Source organism: Protopterus annectens, chromosome 10.part0, assembly GCF_019279795.1.
Source record: "Protopterus annectens isolate FY-2018-M chromosome 10.part0, PAN1.0, whole genome shotgun sequence".
NCBI classification, from domain to species: domain Eukaryota; kingdom Metazoa; phylum Chordata; order Ceratodontiformes; family Protopteridae; genus Protopterus; species Protopterus annectens.
The window spans coordinates 119,880,275-119,893,484 of NC_056744.1; the positions used below are offsets into that span (position 1 = coordinate 119,880,275).

The 13,210-nt window shown below is 36.9% G+C and overlaps 1 protein-coding gene across 2 annotated transcripts in view; it reads right to left on the minus strand.

Moving 5' to 3' along the window:
* The window catches only part of PITPNC1 (phosphatidylinositol transfer protein cytoplasmic 1), a 2,469,295-nt gene that overhangs the window by 645,904 nt on the left and 1,810,181 nt on the right, over nucleotides 1-13,210 (minus strand). For both annotated transcript variants that reach the window (XM_044085091.1, XM_044085092.1), the window contains exon 5: nucleotides 5,312-5,383. In XM_044085091.1, coding sequence (XP_043941026.1) covers nucleotides 5,312-5,383 — 72 coding nt within the window. The remainder of the gene's footprint in view (nucleotides 1-5,311; nucleotides 5,384-13,210) is intronic.

Below are 13,210 nucleotides of genomic sequence, written 5' to 3' on the forward strand. Positions count from 1 at the left end.
CCCCATTATGAATCCAACGGGTGTCCACATGTTTGGACACCACAGCAGTGCAGCTGCACATAGTACATGGCTACTTAGTGGTCTGCAATATGTAATACCATCACATTGAGGGATGACATAACTCATAGTTTGGTTGGGAAAGCAATAGTGATTTTCGGTTACAGCCATCTGAATTCTCATTTTTTGTTCTCGAAGTATCATGCTAAGCATTGACCAGCCAATACATTGTCCTGCACTTTTGGATATATCTATCTAACTGCACAGTTTTATCTACCAGTGTAGTTATATTACATGGCTAGGCCCATCTGCAGACTTGCTGCCTTTATGTTTTACCCACCTTTCAGTGCAGTTAGCTGCCCATAAGTGTCGTATGTTTTCATTTGATGTCTCCTTTTGTCACTGGACAATTAAACTTAGCTGTCCAAGCATTGCACAGAAGTTTAACTCCAGGGTGTTGCATCACTTACTTATGCTTCACTTCTCAAGAAATTACTGTACACTAACTATTACATACTAAAGTAACAAAAATGAAACTAAGCTGAGTGCTGAAAGGTTGTATTTTTACTGGACAGTGCTATTTTTCAAAGGCTGCAAATGTTCTAAACAGGCACAATGTAAAGTAAACATAAAACATTATCCACTTCTATATAGAAACCATGTGGGTTAATTAATTCCTCACTTGTTTTTCAAAACACATTTAAAGGATCACAAAAAAAAAACTGAATTGAATGCATTCTCTCTAGTTTTTGCATAAGCACTCAACAATTTGCTATATGCTAAATGTTCTTGAAAACACAATGGCTGTATATTTCAGTGCATGCATACAAATACGTACATGTGTATTATATGCATACATAAATGGGCATATATGTATATGCATATATATATATATATATATATATATATATATATATATATATATACATATTTAATAGAACTGTGCAATATAGTTTTATTTAAAGATGCTGTAAAAGTTAATGTTTTCAATGTGTTTTTCACATCTGGGAGGGGAATAGAGATAAGACAAAAAAGAGACAGCTATCGGTGTGGGTGGGAACACAGATGGTAGCATTCACTTTAGCATGATAACCTTAATTTTAGGTTAAGTAATGCATGTGGGTACAGCTGTAGATTTAAGACAACTGTTGCTATCTAGAGGGTTAAACTTTATTTTTTAAAGATAGGCATTGTTTTTGCATTTCCTTTACATTAACAGACATAGGGGTGTTTTGAAAATGTATTGTTTTTTTGTTTGAGGGTTTTGATTAAAACAAAAAGTCTTGAAAAATGTAAAACAGGTTCAAACAGAGATAAGAAGAAACAGCTGTGTAAAAAATCAGCCTGCCAAAAGGAAACACACCTTTAAAAACTGTCAGGTATAATGGGTGGAAACAATAGCTTTTTATTATAATTGCTATGCTACCCAAATTATTATTCTAGACTATAAATGACCTTAGCGGTATGCACAAAAAATGAAAACATAACAAATTATTTTAAAACACAAAAAATGAAAGCATAACAAATTATTTTAAGAACTGCAGACAGCAAATAGCAATGCTGCAAGAGAGTTATTTAGAAAGACATAAGCATGTGAATTTGACAAAGAATTTTAAGATGGATATTTACCAGGGTATCAGGGGGAAAGGTAAAGGGGAATAATTATACTAACTGTTAGAGGGAAACAAATAGTAATACAAGAGGGGAAAAAGAAAATAATAGTAGGACCAATAACAAGAAAAATAACCAGAAATTCTGTAGAAGAATATAGAGATATTTCAGAAATTTTATGAAAATTTGTACAAAGCAAAGGAATGTGGATATTGAGAAAGAGCACAAATGTAAATATTTATGGAAGACTTAATTATGTCAAGGTTAGAAGTAGAGGAAGTTCAATAACTACAGTTAAGATAGGAGGAGATAAGATAAAAACAGGGATGTACACGTCTCCACGGACAGATGGTATATTCCTGGGGAAGTCTGGAAATTAGGAGGGGAGAAAATGAAAAAGATCTCAGAGATTTTATTTAACAGTATTTTAAAAGAAGGGGAATGCACCGACAACCTGAAAGAAAGCTGTGGTGGCTGTAGCACCTCAAGACGGTAAAGACCCATCAGACCCAGCTTCATATAGACCCATTTCGATGTTAACTCACAAATATAAAGTATTTTGCAAAGGTGTTGCCAAAGTGATAGATATGGATCAATGTGGTTTTGTGGAGGGAAGGCAAATATTTGACAACAATAATGATTCAGGGAGAAGCAAAATGTCAGAAAATACTGCTGTTGTAAGGAAGATCTTGATGTACAGAAAGCATTTGACACAGTAAGCTGGCATTCCCTGATACAATAATAAAGTTAATTAGGAGGATATATGATGATTCAGAGACAAGAATTAAAAACGGGTGGGTTCCTGTATGAAAAGTTTGAACAGAGGAATTAGACAGGGGTACCCTCTTTCACATTTGCTATTTACTTTATATTTAGAACCACTGACAAAAAATAAAGGAATTCAGAAATACAAGGATATAATTGGTATGGTAATCAAGAAAAGATGGCTTTATTTGCAGATTATACTATTTTGTACCTGATAAATCCCAAAAAGAACATCTCAGTGTTTTGGAGCATTTTGAGGCCGTTTCAAGGATTTTCGGGATATAAAATTTATGAAGATGAAACAAAGGCTACAGCTGTAAATTATGTACCCATACATGAACTGGTTCATCAATACTCATACTTATGGGGACATGATAAGATGAAGTATTTAAGGGCATGGATTAAAAAGACTTGTGTCATGGCAGCTAAGTAGAAAGAGATTAAAAAAAAGGTAGCATAGAATCCAAGGAAGTGGAAGCACTTGTTTATGAATATGGATAGTAAGATCTAAGAAGTGAAAATGTTTTTAGTTTATTTAGTTTTATATATGTGACAGGCATATTTTTTATAAGCTGTAGGAGAAGTTGTGGACATTAGTTAATGAAGACTAGAAAAAAATTATCTGAGAGGCCAAGAGCTAAGTGGGATAAATTGATCCTAACAACAGAACAAGGTGGTTTAGTATTATCTATGAACACAGGTAACCTATAAATGGTTCATCTCCCAGGCCCCTACTTACACTTATCTAGGGTATCAGAACTTGTCAGAGATTTGGGATGCATGGCTAGGCTTAAAAAGGCCCTTTTGGTCGTTAGCCTAGTAAACACCTATGAACCTGATGTAAAGGGATATTTTAGAGCTATATAGTTATGGCTCATTTACGTAACATAAGCAGAAGTCTATAATTCAAAATAGAAATGGATGATGATGAAGTTGGGGGTTCAAGAAATAGAGAAAGTGGGATTTTGAATACAGATCCATAGGAATAATAATAACAACCATGCAGAATATTATATTCATAAAGTAGCAGGAACTATTCTAAGAACTAAAACAACACAAAAATCGAGAAAGGAGAAAGGATAATTTGCCCATAGGAACAATTATAAGTAGGGGTACAGAAAACAGGCAAGAGGGGGTTGGAATTTACTAGCAAAAATTGACAAAAGAACCAAATAGACAGGAAAGGTAATAGAGTGGGATGAAGCCATGAAGATGTTTAGACTGCAAGCTGTAGAGTGCCTTCCCTACCAGTGATTTATATCAGTGTTTAGGCAAAGTGAAAGGGATATGGGAATTCTAAGTGAAAGATCTGATCTGCTAGACTCAATTTAATCCAGAACAGAAGCTGTTGTTAATAATGGGATAACTAGTAGGGCATATAAAATATTGCACAATAACAATAAGAATCAATCGGAGAAGGTTAGAAAAGATTGAGAAGAGAGACCGGAAAAGCAATTCATAAGAAAACAATGAGAAGACATATGCATGGCTCCCAAATATGCAAGAAAGTCCAAAATGTTTAGGATTTTTGCTTGGAAGTATTTGCATAGGCATTTTTATACCCCAAGCAGACATCAAAGAATTTTTCCTCAGACAGATAGCAAGTGATGGCAGTGTGATGGTGAGGAAAGAAGTTACTGGGAACATATATTTTGGGAGTGTAATGAGTTGGCAGATTTTAAAAATTCCCTACAGTTTACTTTGTCAGAAATATTGTTTGAGTAAGTGGCTGTAACTAAGGAAATGCTTATTTTGAGCTGGGGAACAGGATCTGAAGTGTCTAGACATAGTAAGCCTCTATTAAGTTTAATTCTGTTGGCTGCCAACTAAAGCAGTTACTAAAAAATGGAAACCAAAGCCAAAACTATTTGAAATATTATAAAAGAGATAAAGAACTGGAAGATAGATCTTTAGAAAAAGGAAGGGAGCAAATTACATAGAAATAAATGGAATTTATAGGAACAAAACATGTAAAATAATGCTAAGGAGGAGGAGTGAAGTTTAAGGGCAGTGAGGAATTCAGCAATTTATGTAACGATAGTTACAAAGAAAAGATATCTGATGTATATAATGTATGTAAATGGAAAAATGTTAAAACATGGTTTGCTTTCTTTTCTGTTGCTGTATGTTTGCCTATGTCTTAAGTGATGTTTTAATAAAGATATTAAAAAAGAAGAGTGGGCTGTAGGCTTTGCTACAACACTTATTGTTAATGGCTGCAAGATGTGACAATGTATGACAAAGTGCACAGAATGACTCAGGGGAACTAGCAGTAAATCGGCACAAATACCTGCCAATATATGTCAAGCCTAGCATTACAATAGGGAAAACTCACTGTATCCTAGAAGGAAACATGATGGAGTAGAGGGCTTGATCATGTCATAGCCTAACAGTTAAATGCTGTGTGTGTGTGTGTGTGTGTGTGTGTGTGTGTGTGTGTGTGTGTGTGTGTGTGTGTGTGTGTTTGTGTGTGCACGTGCACACACAAGTGTTAGTATGATGATCTAACTTTCCTGCAATCTCTTATTATCTTCTTAGAAATGAAATTCTGGCTACAAGGATACTGCAGGCAACATCAAAGAAAGTAGGGTGTAAATGTGGGAATATAGCTGCTCTGTCTGCTACAATACAAAAGGGAAAGGGAATATAAATAAGGTATCCATGAGGTCCTTTTCCATTGTTAAAAAACGTAGAAGAGCACACATAAATAATACATTCCCCCATGCCTTTATATTTTAATAACGTGGCACCCCCATGCCTTTACGTTTTAATAATGTGGCACCCCCATGCCTTTAAGTTTTAATAACGTGGCACCCCCATGCCTTTACATTTTAATAAAATGGCACCCCCATGCCTTTACATTTTAATAACGTGGCACCCCCCATGCCTTTACATTTTAATAACGTGGCAGTACCACTTTGGTTGATGGAGTACTTACATTATCGTTGCTTCCATTGTTGTCTTCATATTTTGTTTCTATATGGATAGAAAATTTGGGCAAAAATGAACACTGCAAAAAGAGAGAAAAAATAAGTTTAAAAATGCTTGAAATCTGTATGAAATGCATGTTAATAATATGCATTAAAAAAGGCACTAACCAGCACAGATGATGTTAAGTATGTGACCACCTGTTTCACAAACAGTCAAGACTTTTTGTTGCAGTAGTACCTGCAACCTACAGTATGTATCTGTTAAGACATACAGCATTAAACTCTACTAAAAGGTGAAAAGAGTTGTTTAGAGAAACAATTTCAATAGAAGATAGTTATCATTTAATTCTGAGAAATACCGCTGGTAAATGCAAAACTGGTGCAACTGTACCTTACCTTTTCCTTCAAGTCTGAAGTTTTATGGCACTGAATGCTTTCACATGATACAGGAGTTCCCCCTGCTGGCATACTGGAGACACCTCTGGGTGCAGTGATGGAGATCCAGGTTTGAGCCTGAGCTGCATATGCTGGTATGGTGGTAGGGTAAGGGGCCATGGTGCCTCCACTGCATGTTCTTGTCCAGTGGGTGGGAAGTTCATCTTATGTTAAACTAGTTTAATGCCACTTAAGATGTATAGAAGCAGGGATCATGTAACCCAGGAGATGGATCACTGTAGCATGCTCTTTCTTGCCCAGCTTAGGCCTTGGCAACTGTCGATAGAATCTGCACTTCTAGTGGGAGGCGCAGGAAGATCAGGGTAAAACAGGGCCTGATGAAGAGTCTCCAGTGTAGTGCTTTCTGGGTCTCAGCACATACTTCCCTTTACCTTAGTTGGCCAGCTGACTACAAAGACAAAGCTCCAAACAGCATAAAAACTAACCTGGGCTTTGGGGAAGGTGCAGGACAGCAGTGGGGAACATCAAAGGAAGGAGTAGGGATATCAGCAGTTATACTTGTGGTGCTTATTACAGGTGGCAGCTCAGATGTACAAAAAAAGAAGGTGAATGGAGCATATAGCTGAGTCTAAACAGCTATTTATACCTGCTGATTCAGTTTCTTCAGTTTGTATAGCGTGCTCCTTTGTGAGATAATAAATCTAATCTTTCCCACTTCATACAAAGTGTTGAAATATGTATAGGCATGTGGCAGTCATTATGCATGAAAACACAGTAATCAATATACTGAATTAAATCAATGGGCTGTCAGTGGTACACATAATCAACATCCTCTGGATGGGGAAGGACCCAAGATAGCATACAAGTGAATGTACTTTAAAGCTGCTCTGCAGCATACATTAATATGTGTTGGGAACATTATCATTTGTTATCCAAAAAGTAAAATGTTGGTATAATTTTATTTTTATGAAACTGTATAATTTTGAATATTTTTTGTGGTTTATAACATTACTCATTCCAGCACATACACTTGGATCTACTGGAAAGATTAGTTCTACCAAATCATCTTCTCTTGATGCTTTATTTAAAAAGGACTCTGAGCAAATTGTTTCATCTGTTTGGGAAGGAAGAGTGAACACAGATAAAGCTGATGCTAAGTTAGACCACATTCAAGAAAACCATGACAAACAGCTGAAGTTAATAAAATGCTTGGTATAACAGCACAGTGCCCAGATCAGCGATATCAAAGCATCTCTAAATGACACAGAAGGAAAACGAGAGGGGGGACCCAAAACAGAATTCTCACTAAAACAAATAACTAAATGAAAAGGGCAATGACTTGTAAAGCAAAGAACACAGGAATACAATCAGAAAATATAGAGTCCCAGAAAACAGGAAGAAGCAACATTGTTCATATTCTCACCACATACCTTCCAAAAATACAGAATCTTCAAGAGGAACTTTCCTATAGTATTGAAAGAGCCCACATGCTAATGAAACCATCATCTGAGCAGGGCTCCCAACTTAGATCAGTAACAGTGAGATTTATCTCACATGGTGGTGAAAAACACAGCTTAAAAGCAGCATGCACAAATCCTCTTCTCAAAGTAGGTTCCAACATCATAAGACTTGGTAATAACTATTAAACAAAAGTTATGGAGAAAAGAAAGTGCTGTCAACCACTTAATAAGTCATTAAAGTAGCAAGGAATAAAGGTTTATATCCTATTTATCTTACTTCTAGCCAGCATTAAGATATTTCTTTCTGAGGGAGCAAAAACATTTAATTCACTACAAGAAACAATCTCATTTGTTCAGACAGAAAACATTGTTTTTTCATCTGAAAAAAAAAATTAAATGGTATTCACAGAATTATTGTGGAACACTAATAATCTGTTATTTACTTGAATGTGAAGAATTATGAACATGGGTGTTTGCTGGTTATTTTAATTTCTTGTTTCCGCACTACATTTAATGTTGATTTCATTACAATGAAACAGAAGTAAGCAAGTCTTCATAAAGCTGTTTTTTTATTATGCTTTTGACAGTATGTTATTACGTATTATCAAATGTTCCATAGTTTTAGCAATGAAAAATGACTGTAGAGAAAGTTGTTTTGCTTTTATCGGTTCTTATTCTTTAATTTGCACATACATGCACTTCTCTGAGCTTCTTGTTAACTGCTAGCAGCATTTACGGTGCACGTTTGCTTTTACAAATTTAAGCACATATTTATGTAAATTCATTGTTAAAATTTATTTGAAGGAAATACCATAAATGTTAAAATCTTTTTTTGAATTTCTGAAATGGAGGTATAAGCTGACTATTCTTCTTCTATAAGCTCTTTCTGTGTTTTAAACATGTCAGTGGCTTATGCATTGTTTGTAGTTGAGGGGCTCTAACACAACCTATGAGGTCTGGGGGCATCCCTTGGCTTCTGATTGTGTTGGAGACTTGTTTATGTTTCTTCACTTATACTGCTACCTTGCTTTTCTGTCTTTAGAAAACATTGAACATTGGGTCAGCCACGGTGGTGCAGCAGTTAGTGTTGTCGCCTCACAGCAAGAGGTTCGCCGGTTCAGTTCTCGGATGGAGTGCCTTCTGTGCGAAGTCTGCATGTCCTCCCTGTGGTTGTGTGGGTTTCCTCTGGGTGCTCCAGTTTCCTCCCACATCCCAAAGACATGCTGTAGGTGGATTGGACAATCTAAATTGGCATGTGTGTGTGTGTGTGTGTGTGTGTGTGTGTGTGTGTGTGTGTGTGTGTGTGTGTGTGTGTGTGTGTGTGTGTGCCTTCTGTGGAAGGTTGGGCACCGGGCTGGCAACTCGACACCATAAAAACTCCACTGCCAATCATGAGCAGACAGGTGATCCACTGTGGCGACTCCTAACCGGGAAAAAGCCGAAAGAAGAAGAAGAAGAAAAAAATATAGAACATTATTAAACATTAAAAACAAAATAGTTTAGTACATGCATATATCATGGTAGTGTGTGCAATTTTAGAAATCTGCTAACACCGGGTTCATACGGATGTCAAAATACAGCTGTTACACATACGTGTAAAGCATCCATTTTCCATAGTTGTATCATTTGGGTCAAAAGGAATAGTTTAGGAGTTTCTAGGGGATGAAGTAAGACATAAAGTGGAAGTAAGAGTGACAGTAGGAAAAACATGTTATAAAACAATATTACGATAATTTTACTAAGCTACATATAAAAAAAGCATATTTTTTAACAAGAAAAAATAGTAGGAAGGGGAAATGAAGAAGAAAGAAAGTAAGGAATAAGAAAATAACCGAGAAGAAAACAGTAAGAGAGTAGGGAAAAATAAAATAATTTCATAAAATGGGATATGCGATATAATAGTAATCAAGGAGATTCAATTCCTTCATCTCTTAAATCTCAGTCCTCCTGCAAAACATGTATTTATTTATTTGACATTTGTTTACCAGAAAGGTCCAACTGGGTCAGAAAGAACCCATTTTCAGCAGAGGCCCAGGGAGAAAAGCTCCAGTTACATACAGACATGTACAATCTTTGTACAGATAACATAAAAATGCACAAGTTGCAAATACATACAGATATGTGAAAAAAAAAATACAGATACTAACTATTAAAGGAATTGATATAGATATGCAAGTAAATGATGTAGAGTGAATGCAGTACAGATGTAGACAGAATGAACGAGAGTTGCAGTCTGGTCTGATCTGGAGAAGAGATTAGGCTGGATCAGAGCAAGGGCACAGCCAGGAGTTGAACATGTATTGTTTCAGTACAGTTTTAAAGGCAGGTAAGTAAGTAGTAGTTCTCAGAGAAAGTGGAAGAGAGTTCCATGCTTTTGCAACATAGTGGGAGTAGAGGCTTTGTCCAGCTATCTCAGAGGGTTTGTATATGGAGAGAAGCTCTTTACCTGTGGACCTAAGTGTTCTGCTTGAGTTGTAAGGTGTAATGATGTTATTTAGTGCTGGGCAGGCTAGGGGTTTGTAGACCATGTTGTGGAGTGTTAGAAATTGGGTATAGAGTAGGTAGTTGGGGAATTCTAGCCAGTCTAGTTTTTTTTTGTGTGACAGTGATGGGTTCTAGTTTTGAGTTGGTGGCAAATTTGGCCACTTTATTATAGCACTGTTCCATTCTGGATCTAGAGGAGCTCTGTAAATTGGTAAGTAGTGAAGCGCTGTAAAACTGGGAGGTTAGAAGGAAACTTTTGGTAAGGGTGGTTTTGTAAGAAGAGGTTAGTGTGTGTTTGTTTCTGTAAAGTGTGCCAATTTTCTGGTGGGTTTGTTGTATGTGAAGAGCAAACCAAAGGTGACTGTCTATGACTACGCCCAGTAATTTGGTGTTGTGGACAGTTTCAATGGTGGTGTTATCAGCAGAGAGAAGTCTGAAGTTGTTTAGATTAGTAGTACAGTTCTTTGGCTGAAAAAGAAGCAGTTTATTTTTTTGGGTTGAGGAATAGCAGGCATTTGGTAAGCCATTAACATTTTCTGCATGTAATGTTCCCACATTTTCTACTTTTTTTCTATGTAATTTACTCCTACCCTTTTCTAAAGATCCCACCTCCAGTTATTTTATTTTTGTTACAATATTCGCTACTTCAAGTATAGTTAATTTAAATTTTGATTTCCATTTTCTAGTAATTGCAGCCACCAGAATTAAACTTAACAAGGCCTTAGCTATGTTTAGGCAATTCATATCCTGTATCCCAGCTCACAGAAATAATTTCCTTTTTTACACTCATTTGCTTGTCCAGTATTCCAACAAAGTAATCTTTAGGGCCTTTTTAAAGTCTGCCAACTCATTACAGTCCTGAAACATATATTTTCGGTTATCTCTTTCTTCCCTATCATACCTCCAACATTTGCTACCTGCCTGAGGAATAATCTGTACTCTATTGACAGTCACCAAAGGAAACAATCTGTACTCTATTGACAGTTTTAAGTGCGATATGTGTGCAATTGTAAATGTGTTCCATAGGCTTTGCTAGGAAGAAGTCACATAGTTTCCAAAACCAAAAGTAGCAATTTGTCCACTGCTGGCTATCCCTGCAGGAAAGTTCCTCTGGTGGGCAGGACACCTTCTTGCTCATTATAACTCTAAGGTGAATAAGGGATACAATAAATATCATTAGCTACAGTATAAGGAAGATGAGTAACATGAGAAGCAGAACCAAACATATGCAGGCAGAAAGGGAGGATAGAGGATAATTCTGACCTGAATATTTTGTCTGTTTCACCAGGTTAGATTTGAGTATCTACTGCCATTACATATATTCAGAGTGGTGGTTTTAAAAGATATTCCTTTGAGGGCTCTGTTCATACTTACTCTTTGAATTTAGAATAACAGCATTCTAAAAATGAAAATTCAGACAGGTTTGCAATTGTTTTTAAGGTGTGTTGGTCATGTTATAAAGCAAACCTAAGACAAAAAAGTCCAAAGTCATAAAACTTCCTTGACATACACAGTACCAGATTGTACAGTTTTTTATGTAAAAAATGTATGTGTTTTATTTTGTTGATAAGGACGGCCTCCTGAATTTTTTCTTAGGGCAGAAAATCCCTGACATGACATCACAACAGACTCAACTTACAATGCCTCACTCCCTAGACTTATGTATAAGCTACAGTATTTACATGACAAATGCATCAGTAGTGGCTACTTTCTTATTAGAAAGACAAGTTGCTAATTAGTTCTTGCAGGTGGAATACCTTACACTGAAAGTTAACATGATGAGATAGTAGTGAAACCTCAATGCAAGTAAGAAGTTGCTCATTTATGGAGGTAAATTATTTTTCTTACCCATAATATTTTGCAGTCACATGGAAATTATTGCCTAGTACCTACCATTACTTCATTTTATGAGTGTTGACTATAGAGTAAAACTGAGTAAACAGTGAAATAAAAAAATTAAACAACACAATCAAATCTTCATTTATGCAACTTTAACATGAGGAATATAACAAGAAATGAAAATAGTTGTAAGTCAACTGAGTTGCTGATGACCCAGTAGTAAGAATAATTAGTATTTGGTAAATGCGAGAAAGTCCAGTAGAAAAAACAACTATCAAATAGCTATAATTCATACAGTTAGTTTTCTGATCTTGCAATTCCACGATTCTTCTTCTTTCGGATTTTCCCGGTTAGGGGTTGCCACAGCGGATCACCTGCCCGCTCATGATTGGCAGTGGAGTTTTACGGTGTCGAGTTGCCAGCCCAGCGCCCAACCTTCCACAGAAGGCACACACATGCACGCACTCACACCTAGGGCCAATTTAGAGTGTCCAATCCACCTACAGCATGTCTTTGGGATGTGGGAGGAAACCGGAGCACCCGGAGGAAACCCACGCGACCACAGGGAGGACATGCAGACTCCATACAGAAGGCACCCCAGCTGAGGATCGAACCGGAGAACATCTTGCTGTGAGGCAGCAACGCTAACCACTGCACCACCGTGGCCGCCCTCTTGCAATTCCACGATGAAGAATTTTAATGATCAGAATATGAACTCTGTATGTCTTCCTGACAGACTATTTATAGCTCTCCAGACATATCTTGGGCTTGCAACCACAGCGTTTTGCTAATTGTCAAAGTACTATGATTTCTATCACTTGATGGCCTTTTTATAGACACTACTATGCACAATAAGCATTACACTGTTGTGGGTAGAACATAGCTCCTGCAATGAAGCCTATGACTGCGTTTTGGAGTTTTACTTTTTTATTTTTAAATTTGATAATAAACAAGACCTCCAAATACATAACGTTTACGGTATGTAATAATGATTCTAATTAAATCAGAGACCAGTATATAACAACAAATTGTTACATTCGTATGACTTTAGTACAGAAAGGAAGTTCTGACTCATTGTTACTCTTTAAGATCTGATCTATGTCAGGCACCAGGAGTATTTAGTTGTTTTGTTGGACCACAAGGATAAAACTAAGCAGAGATCATTTAGTGGCTGTGGCAAAATAACTGTATTGCTCAGTTTCCCTGGGGTAGTCTTTAGAGATATAGCTGGCTTACCTGGTGCCCAGAGCTATTCCTCACTATGACACCCCTCAAAATTACTGAGGAGCAAAAAGGGGTCTGTGATCTGGTGGCTGGTGCTCCCGAAATTAAGGCTCCAACCAGCCAATTATTTCGTGTTTCTACATCCCACTCACAAGCCCCCCCCCCCCCTTAGCTGAAGAGCAATTACAAAAAAAAAAAAAAAAAGAGGTCCATAACCAGATACCTGGGGCTCCTAAAATGCATCAACCAAATAGGTCCCGTTTCCATGCACTGACCCAGACCCTTCTTCCTCAGATTTTAGTTGAAAAAAACCCCAGAAACAAACAAATAATGTTTTCTTTTAAAATGTAGAAAACTGCTTGCAGGATAATTTTAGCTTATGCCAGGTGTTGAAAAGAGGGCCCGGGTGAAGCTGAATGAGAGCAGCCTTTGCCAGGAGAATGAAAACAGCAAGTAATAGGACATATTGCTGGAGTGTAGAGGAGAAAATGGAGGCCAAAGAAA